This window comes from Spermophilus citellus (genome assembly GCF_964194105.1).
Source record: "Spermophilus citellus genome assembly, chromosome: 11".
NCBI lineage: Eukaryota > Metazoa > Chordata > Mammalia > Rodentia > Sciuridae > Spermophilus > Spermophilus citellus.
Window position 1 is genome coordinate 108,751,530 of NC_138192.1, and position 19,600 is coordinate 108,771,129.

Genomic DNA, 19,600 nt, shown 5'->3' on the forward strand with positions numbered 1-19,600 from the left:
ATTTGAGGGAACACTAAGGACATATGGATTCCTTACATTTGCACTGATATGATAATTTAAATTGTATTCACAATCTTTTCCCATTTTGGGATTTAGTGAAGTGGGCATTTATTATCAGTTGTTATTTTACATAAGGTGAAATTAGACACAAAGCGGATAAGAAGCGACTTGCTCAAAGGGATAAGCTAGAAAGTAGGGTAACTAATCACAGTGGTCTCCCTGAAACTGAAGGTCCAAAGACCTTTGACGCTTAAACTGGGAGAGTCCCAGGGAAACTGGGCTGAGTTGGTCACTCTACTAATTAGTAGTAGAGACTGCATAAGAAACTAGGCTGTTTAATTCTTGTTTAGCACTTTTCTTAGTATGATGATCTAATCAAATAGTCTTGCCCTTCTCTGCTTTGGAAAATTCTACTTAAAACCCTCTCTTTATGCATCTTTTCTTGACTAGTCTTGTCTGAGACATCAGCCACCCTTGGCCTCCAGCAATCTCTTGTGTTTGGTGTGCCAGCCACAGTAGATTATGTATTTTCTTCTCTCTGTGGGTTCTAATAGTTGTTCATTATATTAATCTTTCTTCTCTCCTTCAGACTGTAGGAAGGTGGGAACAACCTGCCTTCTCCCCAGACAGGAATGTATGCCTGACCAACAGGAATTAAGTGGATATTCAAAACACCTTTCAGGGTCAGGTAAGTTGTCTAGGAGTCACCGAGTATTTACAATTCAATTATTACTTAATGATAAGCAAGAGCTACTTAGTGCCAGAAAAAAAGTTTATTTATTTATTGCATCTCTATGTGGATCATAAAGAAAAGCACTGCTTCATACAAATGGATGTCCCGTTGCAGAGAACCGACTTTGGCGTCCATTGTGCCCCAGTCGTAGTAGTACCTGTAGTCTCCTGGCCTGAGCAGGTACTGCTGCCCCCTGTAGTTGGGCATCTTGTAGAGGACCCAGCAGCCCTCCAACACATGGACGGAGTAGATCTTGTTGAGATGGTAGCGACTGTGGATACAGGAGCAGTCTTCTGTGAGCTCAGACACCAGGCCTCTGTAGTCACTTCTCTCATACAACCTTATCCTGTGCAAGCTGGTCTGTTGTGATAATCAACAAAAGAACAAAAATGAACGGCACATATGTGTGGTACAAACAATACTGACAGGGTCAGCCTTTTATTTTCATGAAATGAGCTTTTCCGACAATCCTCTAAAAAGTTTCTTCCTAATCCTACTCCTTGTGCTGAGGGCCATTACCAAGTAGAAATGACGCATCAAAATTTCCTTGCTAGCGTACCCCATGTTAATGATTTCGCTGTTGACATTGCATGTAAGGTGACCTTGCTCAAAGACCAAGGCGGATCCGGGTTTAGAGCTGATCAGGTTTGAGGAAGTATCCCGGTCCTTGGGTTAAGGGCGTTCCCAGTTTAAGACCTTGGATTTTAGGGAAGTTCGATGTTGAGGATTATTGCTGCTGGAATTAGGGCGTTCCTGCTGCCTGAGCTCCCGTTGAGTTCTCGTGAGATTCAGAGAGGATTTTGGGAAGAAAGCCTCGTGGAGTAGGTGAATTGGGTGGCAGCAGAACTGGGATTGCCCCAGAACGTGTGTGGAGGCCGGTGTGAGTTCGGGAATAAAGAATTGCTGTTTGAATCTACAAAGCTGTGTGGTGGCTCGTGATTCTGTGCCCAGCCAAGACTGCGGCACCTTGTGTTATTGTTCTAACAAATTAGGAAGAGTATTAAAATAAAGCTGACCTGACCAGTAAACTGGAGATCTTGCAGAAGAAACTAGCATTGAGGGCTGAGGATTTAGCTCAGTTTAGGCATGCACTAAACCCCTGTGTTCAATCCCCAGCACCACAAAATAAAACAAAACAAAAACTAGCATTGAAACACAGGGAATAGTAGTGTTTTTCCCTTGTAAGTAGCCACTCTCCTAAGTTGCCACTCTCCACAGCCCTGATCAATGTGTCTGCAGATAGAATTTTAACTCCCATTTGCATTTCAGCCCCATAGAACTGGGACCTATCCAGCTTGTTTTAAGGTTCCATTTTGCACGTATGATATACAGTGATTCCTATTTACTCTGGTCCTCACGTCTCTTCAAAGGATATTTGGCCAAGTGATTTGTACAATTTGGGTTTCTGCTTATTTTTATCTCTTTGTGCATCTGAAAAATTTTCTAGCTTAAATTTTATTTATTTATTTGTTCTTTTGTTTGTTTGTTTGTTTATTGGCAGCACTGGGAATTGAACCCAGGGCCTCTTTCTATTCTTGAATCTCTTTGCCATGCCACATGATTTGGTGACATCACAAAGTATAAATATGTTTCATGTGACTAAGAAACATGAAGCAGCACTTTGGTGAGAACCAAGACCCATGAAATCCTAATCAATTATCTGTCTCTTTCATTTTAAGAAACTACTTGATGATGATCACTTGAAAGCCACAGGTGCCGAAACACAGTGTTCTAGGTTCTGGATCAGTGTGTCATGGAGGGTAGTGAAGAGAACCAGTGGTACAATCAGAGATGTTCTACATACATTGCTCTCACATGGGTGGTTTACTTTTTATCATTAAAAAAGAATTACCTGTGTGGGCTCTTTTCTTGACTGAGCAAGATGATTTTTTTTTTTTAAATTAGAGATTGCCTAGATGCTTTGAACTTTAAATTTATTTTTAAAGTTTATTTATTTTTGAATTGACAGGTAAATTTGTAATATTTATCATGCACGACGTGATGCTTTTAAGCGTATACTGTATACATTGTGGAGTGGTTAAAGCTAGCTAATACATATGGGTATCGACACATGGTTATCATTTTTGTGGTGAAAGCACTTAACATCCACTGTCTTAGCACTTAAGAAGACAATATATAGTTGGGCATGATGGCGCATGCCTGTAATCCCGGCAACATGGGAGGCGGAGGCAGGAGGATTGCAAGTTCGATTCCCTAAGCAACTTAGGGAGACCCTGCCTCAAAATAAAAAAAATAGAAGGGCTGTGGATGTAGTTCAGTGGTAAAGCGCTCCTGGGTTCAATCCCTAGTGAAAAAAAAAAGAATGCAATATATAATCATTAACTGTAATCATCAAGTGTACAATAGATTTCTGGACTTATTCTTCCTACCTGTGATTATTATGATTATACATCCTTGGAACAACATGTCCCCAAAACTTCCCTCCTTACCAACTGCCCTAGCTTCTAGTACCACCATTCTCCTTTCTATGAGATCAACGTTTTAAGATTTCACTTCAGAGTGAGATTACAGGCATTTGTTTTTCTGTGTCTGGTTTATTTCACTTAACATAAGGTCCTCTAGGTTTATCCATGTCTTTACACATGACAGAAATTCCTTCTTTTTATGGATGGGTGTCCTATATCTCTATTCAGGGAATTTTATTTTTAAAGGTCATAATTTCTTATGCTCCAAAGTAATGTTGAGGTCCTTAAGGAAGAAAAATATAGATTACAGGATGGATATATATATATATATATGTATATATATATACATATATATATATATATATACATACATACATATTTGGGGAGATCAATTATATATATATATATTTTTTTTTTTTTTTTTTTTGAAGGTAGGATCTTGCTGTCTTTACAGTGAGCTCTAGTACACTATTGGGAACAAACAACTGACAGGAGCTGACCTCTCACATCAATCAGGTGGAAGCAAGACTCACATAAGGAATCACGCGGCAGGAGCGGATGGAGTCATTAAAGCCCATCCACTGCTGGTAGGAGGGGTATTCCCCCCGCCGCAGGAAGTACTGGTAGCCCTGGTAGTTGGGTTGCTCATAGAGCATCCAGCAGCCGCTGTCCACGCGGATGGAGTTGCAGCGGCTGAAGTAGGTCTGCAGGTTGGGGCAGTCGCTGCTGCACTCGTAGCAGCGGCCCTGGAAGCCCCGGTCCTCGTAGAATATGATCTGCGGTGGGAACAAGGTGACAGCACATGGTCAGCCTGAAGGAACATCCCCCACAGAGTAGACACTTGATAGACACGTATGGCACTTGGATTGGCTCACCTTCCCCATAGTTGTGGAGAGCGAATGATCAGCGTCCAGTGTGATGGGGACAAGTGTGGTAGCTGATATATATATAGCAGGATGGCTGCTGTGTTGGCAAGAACAACACAAAAGCGACGTGGGGGTAAAGCGTAAGGGGATTTCTGTGTTCTCTCTGTTTTTCATTTGGGATCATGGGGCAGGGGGCTCTCATTCTCTCTGGCATTTTCGAGTCGTCCTCACTAGCTCCAGTGAAAGGAATTAAAGTCAGCAGAGCCATTATGACCTTGGAGACAAAGGGCGCACTTCTCATCTATGCAGCTCTCTAGAAATACATTACATGCCCAGCATTTTGCAGTTTGCCTATAGAAACTGCTGAGATGAGGGTCGGTGGTTCCATCCGAGGGAGCTCACCGGAAATCATATGAACTCCAGAAGGACTTGAAGTGCAAAGGGGAAACAAAAGATCTTAAAATATCCGTTAATCAAAAGACAATTGCATTTCTTCATCAGCATAATATGGTTTTGATTTTTAAAAACTTTAGCATGTTTAGGATAAAAAGATTAGAACTGTGTATATACTAAGATGTCAATCATGGTTATCGATGAATGGAAAGATTATAGGTCTTAGTTTTATGTTTTTATTTCTTTTGCTGCTTTCTATTTCCTTAGTTTCTATCATAAACATATATTGCAATTTCATGTGATAAAAATAGTCACATTAATTTTTAAATGTATGAATTTGAGTTAATGGTGAAAAGCACTTTTGGAAATAGATATGTTTTGTCATGAGAATAAACACTTCTCAAGCTAAAAATAAAGCTATCTCCCAAGAGTCTGAGACACTCAAAGAGCAGGACAATACTCATGATCCTTTCACTCCCCTTCTGTCACCACCCTTCTTCTAGGGTTGCTTGTTGTTTTTAAAATTCATGTTTTGATTTGCTTGTGTTACTTTTTCATTGAGTCCAGGTGACTGCCTGAAGAGCTTTCTCCATTGCTGCCAATTGACATGTTTGGAAGCACTCCTCAGATATGCAGGGATTGAGGATGCTCCAAACCTCAGGTGGTCCTTTGTCATCCCATCCCCTGTGTATGTGGTGTGATGAAATCAAACACCTTTGTGCTTCAGACCAATGGCTAGCAGCACATTCACAATGCTATTTGCAAAAACCCTCAGGCAACACTTACAGCCAGTATGCAGATGGCAAAAGGAGAGACAGAAATAGCCACAAAGAAAAGATCTTTTCTCATAACTAGCAGAGCTAGATTAAAAAAACCAAATCTGTACAAAGTCCTAGGCTAGTCCCCTGACAGTGTCTACAGTGACCACAGGTTGCCAATTCCCACTCCTTTCTCCCTCCTAATGTTGCAAGTCTCCTGGTAAATCTCAAAAACAACTACAATCAGATCCAGTGTGCAAAGGCTGGTTTGGACGCCCCAGCCACAAGCCCACAAGGAAACATCACCATTTTCAGTCAAAAAACCCCACACGTGCTTTTGCACATGTTAAGGAAACTATTCTTCAGAAAGTTGGCATACCCAAACCTTGAGAAAGGTATGATCTGTACTAATATTCATTTGATCCAACTGTCATTACAAATCTTGACAGGCTAAACCATGTGCCTAGTCGGCATTTTGAAAAAGTACTGAAAGAACAGAACATTTTATTTTCCTAGTAGTTCTTATATTCTACTGAGAGAAAACTTGCATCCATTTTTCTTTTAAAACTATATTGATGAGAAGCTGAATGTGATGGCGCATGCTTGTAATCCTAGTGACTCTGGAAGCTGAAGCAGGAGGATTGCAAGTTTGAGGCCAGTCTCAGCAACTTAGCCAGACCCTAAGTGTGTTAGTGAGACCCTGTTTCAAAATTTAAAAAAAAAAAAATCAAAATGCAAAGATGCAGCTCAGAGATAAAGTGGTCCTGGGTTCAATCCCCAATACCAAAACAAACAGACAAACAAAAAACTATATTGATGTAATTTTAAATATTTTTCATTTTAGGACATAGCTAAGTCAATCAAGGATAGATTAATTTTATTTTGCATTAAAACTTAGGGAAACTGCCTCCTACTGTACTACTGTGCAATACTCAATACTACATATTTGTAAAATGTGCTACAAAGCCAGCCTGACATAGATATATTAGGAACTCTGAATTGTCCAAGTCTTTTAGTCATAATGAAGTAGCATAAGATACACACATTTTTGTCTTTAACCAAAATGTAGCTGTGCAATATGCTTCTAAGAGAAGAAACTCAATCTCAATAATAACTTTCAGCACAGTCTGAGTCAAAAGCCAACTGTAAAGAAAAATGTGCCAGCAAGAGATGCAATTTTAAGATGATGTTCCTTGTTTGCTCCCAGAGGCTCTATTATGAAGTTCAAGTTTCTAAGTGACCTGCAGAATAAAAGGATGATTTTGGTATAAAGCACATCAATAGAACATGCACACAAATAACACCAATCTATAGCAAGTTCAAGTCAAATATCAGATATTAATTTACTGACAAAGATGCAGTAGCTACATGTAGGTATAAAAGAATTTCCAGGGAACTGTTCTCATAGATTTGGAAATTAGTTACATTTCTCAAAATACAATATGTGATCTCACACTGGATCCTGTGCAGAATGAAAAACATGCTTAAAAAAAGATTATTAGGTCTGTCAACAAAATTTCTATATAGATTAAAAGTATCAGTGTTAGATATTCTGAAATTGATCATGGTTGTGTAAGAGATAGATTTTGTTCTTAGGATATACAAACTGATATATTCTGGGGCAAAGTGATAGGCTATGTATAACTTCTAAGGGCTAAGGAAAGATTATACATTTGTAACTATATACATATAGAGGTAAGAGACAGAAAATGGCAAAGCAAATGAAATAAAGTATTAACAATTGATGAATCTGGGTAAAAGGTATGTATGGGTTCCTTGAGTTATGCTTGCAACTTTTCTGTAAGCTTGAAATTATTTCAAAGTATAAATAAATAAAGAAAGAAAGTTGTACTTCTTTTAACAAACCCTACCCACAGCAAATCATTTTTAGTTTCTTAGCAGTTTTTATGTATTGTGCTTGGAGTATATTATTTTCAACTTTGCGTCTATTGCTTTGAATTTAAACTTAAGTGTTCCCTCTCTGTCTGTGTCATTCATGACCATCTCTCTGAAGATGGCTCACATTCTCCCTCCAATGTGTATTTCTTACTTCACCCCAAAAGATGTCTTTCTTTTTAGATAACCACATTCTCCCTTGAATGCATATCTCCTTTCCTAAGCAAATCTTTGTCTCTGACTGGCATGTTCTGAAATTCTTTTCTGTCATGTATGCCAAGCACCTGCTTATTCCTAGTCAAGGTCCCTCTCTCTGAAAATTCCTAAGGTGGCAGTTGTAGAAGAAAATGTATGGAATGAAACTATATTTTCAAAATAACATGAGCCTGACATGGTGGTGCATGTCTGTAATCCCAGGGACTAGGGAGGATGAGGTGAAGGATCACAAGTTCAAGGCCAGCCTCAACAACTTAGTGAGACCTTAAAGGGCTGGGGATGTGGCTCAGTGGTTAAGCACCACTGGTCTGATCTCCAGTACCAAATCAAACAAAACACCACTGAATTAATCTTCAGAATTACATTCTCATTACACAGGATCCATATGTGATCCAAACAAGTATATGAATCCCTGTTTTAGGATCTGTTTTTTTTTTTTTTTAATTTTTTCATTTGTTTTAATTAGTTACACATGACAGTACAAACTTAGTCTGGATTATCAGTCTATGATTTTGTTCATGCAGGGTGTTTGTGTGTGCTATTTCTGGAGTTCTCACTGGTTTTTGTTTCTTGCCTTGTTTTGCTTTCTTCAGCTTGCTGTCTCCGAAATCATGTAAGAAAATGACCTCATTTGATTTTAAAAATTTCTTCAGAAGCAAAGATATGGTTCTAGAAAACCTAGACTCTCAAATCTCATCCTAGCAAATACCTTCAGAACAAAACTCAATATGGTGATGATTTTTCCATAGTGCAATTATTCTATTTTTAGAATAATGTTTATTAAAGTCCTAATGTGGCTAAAGAATCCAGGCAGTTCCTAAAGCAATTTCTATGATGAAGTTAAATTTCTAATCAATCAATAGTTTGCCTCCAGAATCTAAAGAAATACTGAGCCCCATGTGGCTCAGTTGATTAAGAGAGTCACATTTTAAAATTCTTTTTAAACAAGTTCACTTTTTGAACTTGTATTCACTGTGCATATTATATTTTTGAAATTCTCATTTCAGCAACTGAACTAAATAAAAATGCATATGAAGTTTAAACTTATGCTTCTTTTTTTTTTCTTAAACCTTTTTATTGTTGTTATTGGTGGACCTTTATTTTTTATATGCAGTGCTGAGGATTGAACCCAGTGCCTCACACATGCTAGGCAAGTGCTTTACCACTGAGGCATGACCCCAGCCCTAAACTTATGCTTCTTAATCAAACCCATTCATATCTCAATGTACAATTTTCAAAATTCCCTTCTCTCTTTTCTACCTTAGAGCCCTAAAATATCCCAGCCTTTCTCACTTGTCTGATTCTCTCCCCTATTGTCTTTTATTATGTTGGCCACCTTGATCTCTCTGACTTCTTTTTGAACTTGTGTTCACTGTGCACATTATAATTGAGAACTCAGAACAGGAAGAAAAAGAACGGCTTTTTTCTATTCCCTCCAGCCCTGTACATGACCATTCTGATTCTGCAACATAAAAATGGGAAATTAGATGGACAGGGCAAGAGCAGGGGAGATGCCAAGCAGGAAGAGATAAAATTCTCATAAGGAATAAAATAAACCTCTTTCATATACTTATTTGATTTAAGAATAATGGCCAATTAACTTGCAAATAATATTTTTTTCTTTTCTTTTGGCACTAGGATTGGACCTAGGGGCGCTCAACCACTGAGTCACGTCTCCAGCCTTTTTAAAATTTTTGTTTTGAGACAGGGTCTTGCTGAGTTGCTGAGGCTGGCTTTGAATTTGCAATCCTCCTGGCTCAGCCCCCACAAGTTGCTGGGATTACAGGAGTACAACCCTGTGCCTGGTGCAAATAGTATTTTTCAAATGCTGAAAAAAATAATTATGGCTAGTATTTATTTAGAGTTAACTGCCAAACACTCTTCTAATCTTTTAGTATCTAGAATCTTCAGTTAGTCATCTCAACAACTTTAAAGAGATAGATACCATTATTCTTCCCGTTTTGCAGAGGAAGAAGCTAGTGCACAGAGAGGTTAAGTACTTTTCTGAAGTCACACAGCTGGTAAGCAGCAGGTTCTAGATTCAAATCCAGAGCATCTGACTCCAAAGGTTCAACATTTAATCACAATATAAGCAGAGTTCTCCCCAAACACTTGGTCTCAGCTTGGTCCAATTCATTGTTTTTAGACCTACTGTGTTCTTTGGTGATGTGCACGAAAAACACTTTGATGACTTCCACTTTGTGGCATTTGCTTCCTCTGTAGAGCTGCTGGTGGTGGCATTCTTATTCATTGCTCCCCTTCTTAACTTGACACCTGCAGGCACGGAGAGTAACCGCATCTGTATATAAAACCTAAAAAAAATAATGTGTCCCCCACAGTTTCAGATCTTCCCCTTCTGGACCACTTCGCTCCCACCACCAAAGGGTCTGACAGATAAGACCTTGTGATTTGGGTCACAGGAGTGGGGTTATGTGGGAATCAAGTCCTTCAAGTTCCCCGTTCTTTTTAATTCAATTAGAAACTGAGTTACCATGTCAATTTTAATCTTTGTTTGTGAGCCCACATCCTATTTTATTTAAAATTTCTCGAAACAGATGGAAATAAACAAGCTTACTCTGTTTGCGGGCATACTCTGCTGCTTTGGGTGCTGTTAACATGGCAAAAGGGTGCAAAGAGAGGCGGAAGAGTGGAGCTCGGGGAACCTGCAAGGAAACAGTGCTGCTTTAACGAGCTGCAGGAGCTTCATTTGGTTGACACGGTTAGTCGTAGCTCTTAACTGCACTCTGTTTCACCCACGCGGGGGACTTAGATGTTAATAACATCCACCACCGAGGCACACAAAACACAGGGAGCATGAACTTCACACACAGCCTTTGCTCCTGTACTTGGTTCCCACTGCCCAGAATGCCCCTCAAACCCTGGCACTCTTCACAGTTTCCTTTTCCTGAATAGCCCTTTCTTCTTTTTCTCCCTGGAGGCTCCCACTTTTTCTTTGAGAAAAACCCCCTTTTCTGAGAAACTTGCCCCAAAGTCCCCTTACCCCCATTGCTGAGTGATCTGCTCCCTCATCTGTGAACTTAAAGCATGGAGTCCCATAGAACAAGGCCAGTGGATGGAAGTTGGTCATGACCTTGGGGGCTGCACTACCCTGGAAGCGTCTTCAAGGCTGGGACTGGCCCTGCAGGCAACATGTGTGCTGTGGGCACCTGCCATGGGCCAGGTGTGCTGTAGGAGCTGTGGTGTTTGTAAGGCAGACAGGACTCCTGCCCTTCTGGAGCTGCGGGAGGCAAGTGAGGAGAAACAATAAGCTAGTGGACAACAGGGGAGTGACACGTGGAGAGGAGCTCAGTAAATGCACTAAACGAGATGAGAAGACAGGGAGTTACAGGGCAGCCTCCACTGCAAACAGAATGGACAGAGGAGCCTCTAGAAGGAAGTGGGGTTTCAGCCGAGGCTCACAGGATGGACAGCAGCCTGGTGAGGAGGAGCTGGAGAGAGCCATTGTAGGCAAAGCAAAAGGGAAGTTCTTGAGATAAGCTCAAGCTTTCCAGACACAGGAGGGAAGACAGTGGGGTGGGAAACCGAGTGAGGGAGCACCAGATCATGTAGGTCTCCCTCAGTCAGGTGCAGGGCTGGATGTTGCTATCGACTCCAGCATGCAGTGGGAAGCCATCGAAGTCATTTTAAGCAGTAGTGTGACAAGATCTGATTTAGGATTTTAAAAAGATCACTCTGGGCTGGGCACAGTGGTACACCCCTGTCGTCCCAGCAAATTAGGAGGCTGAGGCAGCAAGATTGTAAGTTTGAGACCAGCCTCAGAAACTGAAAAACTTGCCCCAATGTGCCCCTATCCCCAGTGCTGAGTGATCTGTGAACCTCATCTGCTTCCTCATCTTAATGAGACCGTGTCTCAAAATTAAAAATAAAATAAAAAAGGGCTGGGGATATAGCTCAGTGGTAAGGTGACCTTGGGTTCCATCCCCTGTATGACAAACAAAAAGAAAACCCAGGGGTCACGCTGGGGCTGCAGGCATAGCTCAGTGGTAGAGCACTTGCCCAGCACGTGCCACAAAAGAAACAAAATTAAATCAAAGACCTCTGTGGCTGCTATGTGGGGAAGAGACTGGAGGGTGGGAGAAAGCAGGCCACTGAGCTCACCCAGTGCCTTAGAAAGAGCCCACCCTATACTGGACCCTCAAATATCATTGACTAATACTAGTCAAGGGACTGGTAGTTAACACCAGGGATTTGGGTGCCCAGATGGCTGTGTTTGGAAACAAGCTGCACCTTGGCAGCCGCTTAACTTCTCTGTGCCTGCTTATTGATGTGATATTAATAATACTGGCCTTATAGCGTTGTGGCAAGGATTAGAGTTAGCATATATAAAATGCTTAGAAAAGTGTCTAGCACATAGTACAGCACTGTATTTTAGCTTTGACGTTGTTGATGATAATTATTATTTACATTTCTCATCATTACCATCTTTTCCCAGCCCGGTCATTGTATGTAAGAGCCCGTGGCAGCTCCTGGGCTGCCATTTCCTCTACAAGATCCTACCTCATCTACCAGACAAAGGTTGAGAGAATTGCTGACGTTTAACTAATCAGAGCCAGGAAGCCTAAACTTAGAGTCCCTCTTCTTGCAGAATCAGCAACTTTCTGCCTTCTCATCAATAGAGATTAGGTTTTTTATTTATAGGAAGGGCTCTTATTTCTAAGAAGTACAAGATGATTACACAATTCTCTTTGTGTATGCATCTCAGGAAATGTGCCATTTTATTAATAAGACACCCTTTATATATTTGATTGAGGCAAACATTAAGAGAAAATGATAAGAAATAAATGCTCATTTTTAGTTTTCCAGGCTAGTGGTTTTTCTACTCGATCACTCCAAACTTTCAATGATCACCTTGGTAATGGTCAAGTACCCATTTAACTGGTATCCCTTATTTCCATAGAATATTAGCTACAGATACTTTGTGTGGTTTATGTAGATTTTTTGGAGGGATTTTTTTCTTTTAATGAAAGGGACTATATTCTTATACTATTTTGCAATTTGTAAACGAATATCAGGGCTCTTTTTTCCTGGCATTAGATGCTGATGTGACTCGGTTTTTTAATGCATGTACTATATACTCCACATTACAAAAGTACACAATGCATGTGACTGTTTTTCAAATCAATGCACTTTGAGGTTTTGTTCAATTTGTTTTATTACAAATAAATTGCAGCAAACAACTTCCCCCGCCCCCAACCTCATATCTAAGTACAAACTAAATTTCTACATGGAGAATTGCTAGATTTAACGGCTATGCACTTTCGTTAAATTCTGATGAAATAAATGGATATATCATAAATATATAGCTCAATGGATTTTCATTAACAGAACAACCTACACAGTCAAAACCCCGGTCACAAGCACCCTTAGAGCTCCTTAATTATTCCTTGACACCACTGTCTTTCTCCTAAGGAAAAATGTTATCCTTATTTCTAATAACTTAGATTAATTTTTTTCTGTTTTTGTATTTAATCTCAATGGAATCATATAATATTTACCTTCTTAACCCCTCCCTCCCCAACTGGCTTTGCAGTCAGCCTTGATACCTGCTGTGTCTCCTAGTTTTGCTTTCCTTTTTCAAGATCACTTTGGTTGTTTTTGGCTCTTTGTGTTTCCTAATGAATTTTATAATCAGCTTGGCAATGTCCGACAAAAGAAGGAAGGGAAAAAGGAAAAAGGGAATGAGATCAAGTTTCCGGGATGTTGCTTGGGGTTGAGTTGCATCTCTGGATTGTTTTGGGGTAACTGAGATTTAAATAATAACACACCTTCTAACCCATGAACATGCTGTATCTCTTCATTCATTTGGGCCTTCTTTAGTATCAGTAACATTTGCAAGTGTATCAATCCTTGTGCATGTTTTATTAATTTTATTCCTAAGTATTTTTGTGACTATAGTCTATGGGATAAATTCTACATTTTGCTTTCTCTTTACTCCTGGCATATAGAAATAAAACTAATTTTCATATTGACCTTGTATCCAGCAACTTTACTAAATTCACTTATTAATATATTAACTTATTGATTCTGTGTGTGTGTGTGTGTGTGTGTGTGTGTGTGTGTGGTGCTGGGGATTGAATCCAGGGCCTTGTGTATGCAAGGCAAGCACCTGACCAATTGAGCTATATCCCCAGCCCTAGTTTACTGATTCTTTTGGAATTTCAAAGTATCCATTATGTCATGTTTGAAGAACATGTTTGAAGACTCCTCTCTTCTCTCCCCTCCTGTTCTGTCCTTTCCTCTTCTCTCCTTTCTTTTTTTAAATCTTTTTCTAGTACTGGTGATTGAACTCAAGGGCCCTCTACCACTGAGCTACATCTACCACCCTTTTTATTTTGAAAGAGGACTTGCTAATTGCCTGGGTTATCTTTGAACTTGCAAACCTCCTGCCTCAGCCTCCTGAGTAGCTGGGATCACAGGTGTGCACTACCCCATTCAGAGATACTTTTCTTTATTTCTATTATCCTTTAATTTTGTTTATTTTTTCTTATTTTACCCACAGGTTAAGATCTTCAATGCAATATTAAAGAGGACAGATGCCTGGTGTGGTGGCACATGCCTATAATCTCAGGGAGGCATGAACAGAGTGATGTTTAGAAGTATATGCTATATACATTATGGGATGGTTAAGACTAGCTAATTAATATATGTATTGCTTCACATTATCATTTTTGTGGTAAAAGCACTTAGTACTCACTGTGTGAGCTTTTAAGAATACAATGTATAGCCAGACGAGGTGGCGCACACCTGTAAACCCGGCAACATAGGAGACTGAGACAAGAGGATCTCGAGTTTGAGGCCAATCTCAGCAACTCAGTGAGGACCTGTCTCAAAATCAAGAACAAAAAGGCCTGGGAAGTGGCTTAGTGGTAAAGCCCTGGGTTCAATTCTTAGTACCAAAAAGAAAAGAAAAAGAGGAATGGCGATAGCAAGTATCTGCTCTATTCCTCATCTCAGGGAGAATATTATCATTAAGTATGATGTTTGCTGTAGTTTTTTTTTTAATTAATTAACTTTTAAATTATTTTTAAAAAATAATTTATCAAATTAAGGAAATTCTTTTGTCTTCTTGGTTTGCTAGGTTTTAAAAATTGTGATAAGATGCACATAACATAAAATTTAATCACCTTTGCCATTTAAATTTTTCAAAAATTAATAGCCTTTATTATTAAGAGCAATCTTAGGTTCACAGAAAAACTGAAGGGACAGTAAATTCTGATTTACCCCTTGTCCCCATACATAAAAAAATACTTGCCTGCTATCACTTCCTGCTCCTTGGTGGTCCATTACAAGCATGAACCTACATGGACACCTTACCATCCAGAGTTCAAACTTGTTACTTTCTAAAAAATATGAATTGGCACTGAATTTTGTCAAAAATTTTTTCAGAATAATATATATATATATATAAAATTCTGAAAAAATAATATATATATATATATTTTTTTTCCTGAAAACACTGATTGATTCTTTAGTGTTAATCTTCCCTGGTATATTTGGAATAAAATCCCTTTAATGGCTGAATTGACTTGCTAATATATTGTTGAAGATTTTTACATTTATGTTCAGAAGAAATTAATCTATGATTTTTCTTTTTTGTTTGTTTGTTTGTTGGTGTTTTTAGCAGGCTCTGAAATAAAGGCTATGCTGGTCTCATATCATGACAACGTAATCTCTGGAACAATTTGCGTAAGATGGACCAATTTTTTTTTTTTCCTCCCCTGTTATCTTCCAAGTTGAGATGTGGTGGTTTTTGGATAGTAACATTCCTGCATGCGAGACAAAATCTGGCTACTCTTGGCACTAGCTAATGGATCACTTTAAAGGGTTGAAATCCCTTCAATCTATTGGGAGAAGAATTAGAAAAACAAAATTTTTGTTCACAGCAAATTGACTTAATCTTATGGCTGGTGTGGCCTAGATCATGTGCCAGAGGTTGCTAGCTGCCTCCCAAGAGCCATCTTTCTCCTTCTGATTTTTAGTTAGATGTCCTCTTTTCAGCTAAGGTCTATATCCTAAATTCTCTCTTCTAGCTATTGACCATACAACTAGGTGCTAATCAATGGTACATAGGATCAAGTGTTCTCTGAGATTCGTGACACATTTCCTTAGAAGAAGAAGGGGTCAATTCTTCATCTTCTCTTGCCTAAAACATAATGTGATGGCTGGAGCATATTAGATAATGAGGTTGACGGCCACACTGTAAAAATGACTCAATGGAGACCTGAAAGGAACCTGTGTTCCTCACAATTTGGTGAAACTGTGGTACTAACTGGTTGCCCACTTCCCAATTCCTTTCATGTAAGTAAACTTCTGTACTTTAGTATCACTCTGGGGTTTCTGTTATATCATATAGGAAACAAAGTGAAGTTGTGTTCTTTTTTGTTGACAAAACAGCTTATAACACCCCTTAGCAGGGGCACTGCTAAACTTCACCTTCACTTTTTATTGACAAATAATATGACAAAAATATTTTGGGGAGTTACTTCACAGTGAGAACTGTAACGAATTAACCATAAGCATCAAGTATGACCTCCAACCTTAAGAAGCAAATAATCTATTAAAAAAGATGACCCTAAAACACAATTAAAAAGGAGGCTATATAGCAATATAGGGCTATTATGGCTGTGATTATAGCCCTACAGGATAATGTGTGTCAGGTATAAGGAAAAAGAAAGTGGTTAATTATATATATATCTCCGAGCAACTGGGATTACAGGCAAGCGCCACTGTGCCCAGCATAAGTCACTATATTTTTTTGAGACAAGGTCTCACTATGTTGTCCAGGTTGGTCTTGAACAAATAGACCTACATGGTCCTCATGCCTCTACCTCCCAGGAGCTGGGATGACAGACGTGCACTACCATGCCCAGCTTTCGTTAAGTTGTTCTTCTACAGTTCTTCACTAAGTAGATGTAAGATTGATGTTTTGCATGCTCTAGTTTCCCCACCCACAGGGGAAACTGAGGATTTTAAAGGACATTTCCAGCTCAAATGGTCTATGAATCTTTCTAGTCCTGATAACCTCATGACTCATGTGAGCCATAAATTAGCTTTCAGTACTTTAGGATGAAATTTAGATTATAATCTAGAGTTAATCACATTCTCTTTTTTAACTCTAAATCTGTTGACTGATATCTTCATTATCTCAGTATAAAAGACGTATTATTTCTCAATTCATGTGCTGACTGAATGCCAAAGCACATTCAACAGAAATTTCTTCTATCTGTAAGGCTGAGAGGAGAAGATGAGGATGTTTACAGGGATATAGGAACTTTTCCAATGGAGGGGTACATAATTAGGAATGAAGGGCATAGATAGTAATCATCACCTGCCTCTCAGCCTGGACCAGTAACTTTCAAAACATCATTATGATCATCTCCACGATGGAAAGTAGAGAGTTTCTGACCTTCAGTGTCAGAGCAATTGGACATGTGCTTATATCAATCAGATTTGCCAAAATAAAAGTGGACTCATAATCTGCAAAGATAGCTTGTATACTTCTAAGAAGTTTTGCAAATGTGATTCAGGTGTTGCAAAATTATACTTACTAAATATTTTAATGCTTAGGAAAACAAAGGGTAAATTTCAAATGTTGTAAGTATTGGCAAATCTATGACTTGGCTGATTCTATCCTGTAGTAGTTTCTCCAAAAATTGAGACTGTATTGAAAAAGAGAGAGAAAGACAAGTAACTCCACAGAAAGATGGACAAAATTTTTAACAGGCACTTCACAGAAGAGGAAACATACAAACAGTTGTCCATTAGAGATCAGGAGCACAGCAAAACACCATCATGTATTTAACAGATTTAAAAGTCTGAAAGTACCAGTGTGGGTAACCAGTATTGGTGATAGCATGGGCATGATCATTTTGGAAAAACATTTTGATTTTTTGAAAAGTGTTGAAGATGTTCATACCTTACAGTTTAGCAATTTCTCAGACATACACCACACAGACATTTTCCACACAACAGAGAAATATATAAAAGAAATAATCCAAATGTATAAGACTGAAAAAATGTGCAAGTATATTGACATATTCCTAAGGTAAAATGCAATATGCAGTAATAATATACTATGGTTACATTAATGACATAGGTAAATTTATTGAATGTAATGTGGGGTAAAAAAAGAAAGCCACAGAGTGACACATTTGCCATTATTTTATTTATATAAAATTAAAATGCTGTGCAAAATTAAACAATATATTGCTTAGAAATTCATCTCTGACAAAACTACAAAGACGTGAAAGTAAATAATAATTCTCTTGATTCTGTTCCGTTTCATATACTTGGTGGGTTGGTTTGTTTGCTTGGTCTTTGTACTTTAAACATGTATGATAAGTATTATTTGGACATGGTTAATATTAATGATCTTCAGACTGTACTACCCATAATTAATATTGAAAACATATTTTTAATCCTTATTAATATTTATTGATATTGAATTTTTGTTGAAGACATAGGTCCCTCTCCTTGTCATGAATTCTCTTTCTCTTTTTTGCATGATTCAGTCTGAGCATTCTTCAGGAGGAGAAGACACTTGGCAGCTACTGGAAGAAGTGTGAGAGGGTCGAAGACAGACAGGTCTACAGCAGGCAGGACTAGCCTCCGTCAAGAGGAAGGAAATGGCCATGCTGCGTGGGGTCAGACTTGGAAATCTTAGCACTGATAGGAAAAGCTCCCCATGCCACCATCATGTATGTACTTGGTCATTGATCATGACACCATGTACATCATGGTCTCAATTCTCAGGAGCACCTGGTGTGGCTGGGAGTCAGCCTGTCTACTCAGGTGTGCCTGTTTAAAACTAGGGAATTGGGGCCAGGTGTGGTGGTGCACACTTGTAATCCCAGCAATTCAGAAGGCTGAGGCAGGAGGATTATAAGTTTGAGGGCAGCCTCAGCAATTTAGTGAGACCCTAAGCAACTAAGCAAGACAATGTCTCAAAAAAATAAAAAAGGCTGGGGGTGTGGCTCAGTGGTAAGCACCCCTGGGTTCAATCCCTGTTACCAAAAGAGAGGAAGGGAGGGAGCGTGGGCTGGGGGGGGGGGGAGAGAATATGAATTAGGGATCAGAGGTGTTAAATAATTATTTATCAGAGGCCATGCAGACATTTGGATATGGCTTCAGGAAGAGAAGAAAGCAGAGGTGCTGGTGTGGTCTCTATTCCGTGCTCTGATGTACTCACTCTAACTCTCTCTGCTTTCCTTTCTTACTGCTGCCCCTTCTCCATCAAATGGAGCTGAAGAATATTTTTATTACTTGCTCTGTTTTTTGAAAGAGGATTCATGCTTTTCCTACAGTTTAAATCGAGTAAAGCAGTTTCTGTTTATCAGAAGGTAGCTGTAAAAATCCCTGACTTACATAAAGGCCCTTAGTTGAACTTTTGCCCAGTCCAAAGTCCTCAAAAGAAAAAAGTTGTGTATCAGCAAAACACAGCTTCCTCTGAGGAAGAGGGAAGGGTATTGGGCTGTGATCCCTGTCTGTCACCAGGTGGCAGCAAAGAGCCCTGGAGAAAGCACTCAAGCCTGAGCACAGTACCCTGTTGTATAATAAGAGGCCCATTTATTTCAGTTGCCGGAAATTCTACATAATCTGATTAGTATTCAACCGGGTTTTAAACTTTAGCTTGGGAAGGTTTTTAGCTGTTGCTAAGGAGATGTTTTGTCTAAAGGAATCAAAGGTCGTTTAGACATATGAAGGGTTTTTTTTTCTTCTTTAAAACAACTCTATCTCCTAGTTAAAACGATTAAAGAAAAATTATGTTGAATCCCAAAGATCTGTTTTAAAACACTCTTACAGTCTCATTTTGTAAATGCTACATTTCCTTTGAGAGGCCCTGCTAATTCCTTACTCACAATGTGAAAAATGCCCCTAAGTGGAGCAAATGTGAAGCCACAAGAAAAAGGGCTGAGGTGGCATTTTGGATGTGGGGAGGAGCTTGTGAGGCTCAGAGGGATAGGTCCTCAGATTCGTGTATTGGTTCCTCAGATCATACCCTTTGTTATAATTAGTTGTCCAAAACAGGCAAAGTTTACATCGTGTTAATAATACACATAGATGCTTGATTAGCTATACTTTTTGGATAGAGTGGTGGGTCTAAACAAGATGTAATTTCATCTCTTAGGGGACATAGGCACCTGGAAACTTTTTTTTTTTTTTTTTTTTTTTTGTATTGTCAAACTGGAGACAATCAACTTTCATTCAGTAGCTAGAGGCCAGAGATGCTGTTAAACATCCTACAATGCACGTAACAGTCCCTAACTCCAACTTCCTATGCACACAGTGGAG

The 19,600-nt window shown here is 39.1% G+C and overlaps 1 protein-coding gene across 3 annotated transcripts in view; it reads right to left on the reverse strand.

Annotated features, from left to right (window-relative positions):
* LOC308630862 (uncharacterized protein) overlaps positions 1-19,600 on the reverse strand; it is a gene marked incomplete at its 5' end in the record, with an annotated part of 46,055 nt that overhangs the window by 13,159 nt on the left and 13,296 nt on the right. For all 3 annotated transcript variants that reach the window (XM_081261658.1, XM_081261659.1, XM_081261657.1), the window contains 4 exons: positions 891-1,093; positions 3,693-3,935; positions 9,441-9,562; positions 9,864-9,951. In XM_081261658.1, coding sequence (XP_081117784.1) covers positions 891-1,093; positions 3,693-3,935; positions 9,441-9,562; positions 9,864-9,951 — 656 coding nt within the window. The remainder of the gene's footprint in view (positions 1-890; positions 1,094-3,692; positions 3,936-9,440; positions 9,563-9,863; positions 9,952-19,600) is intronic.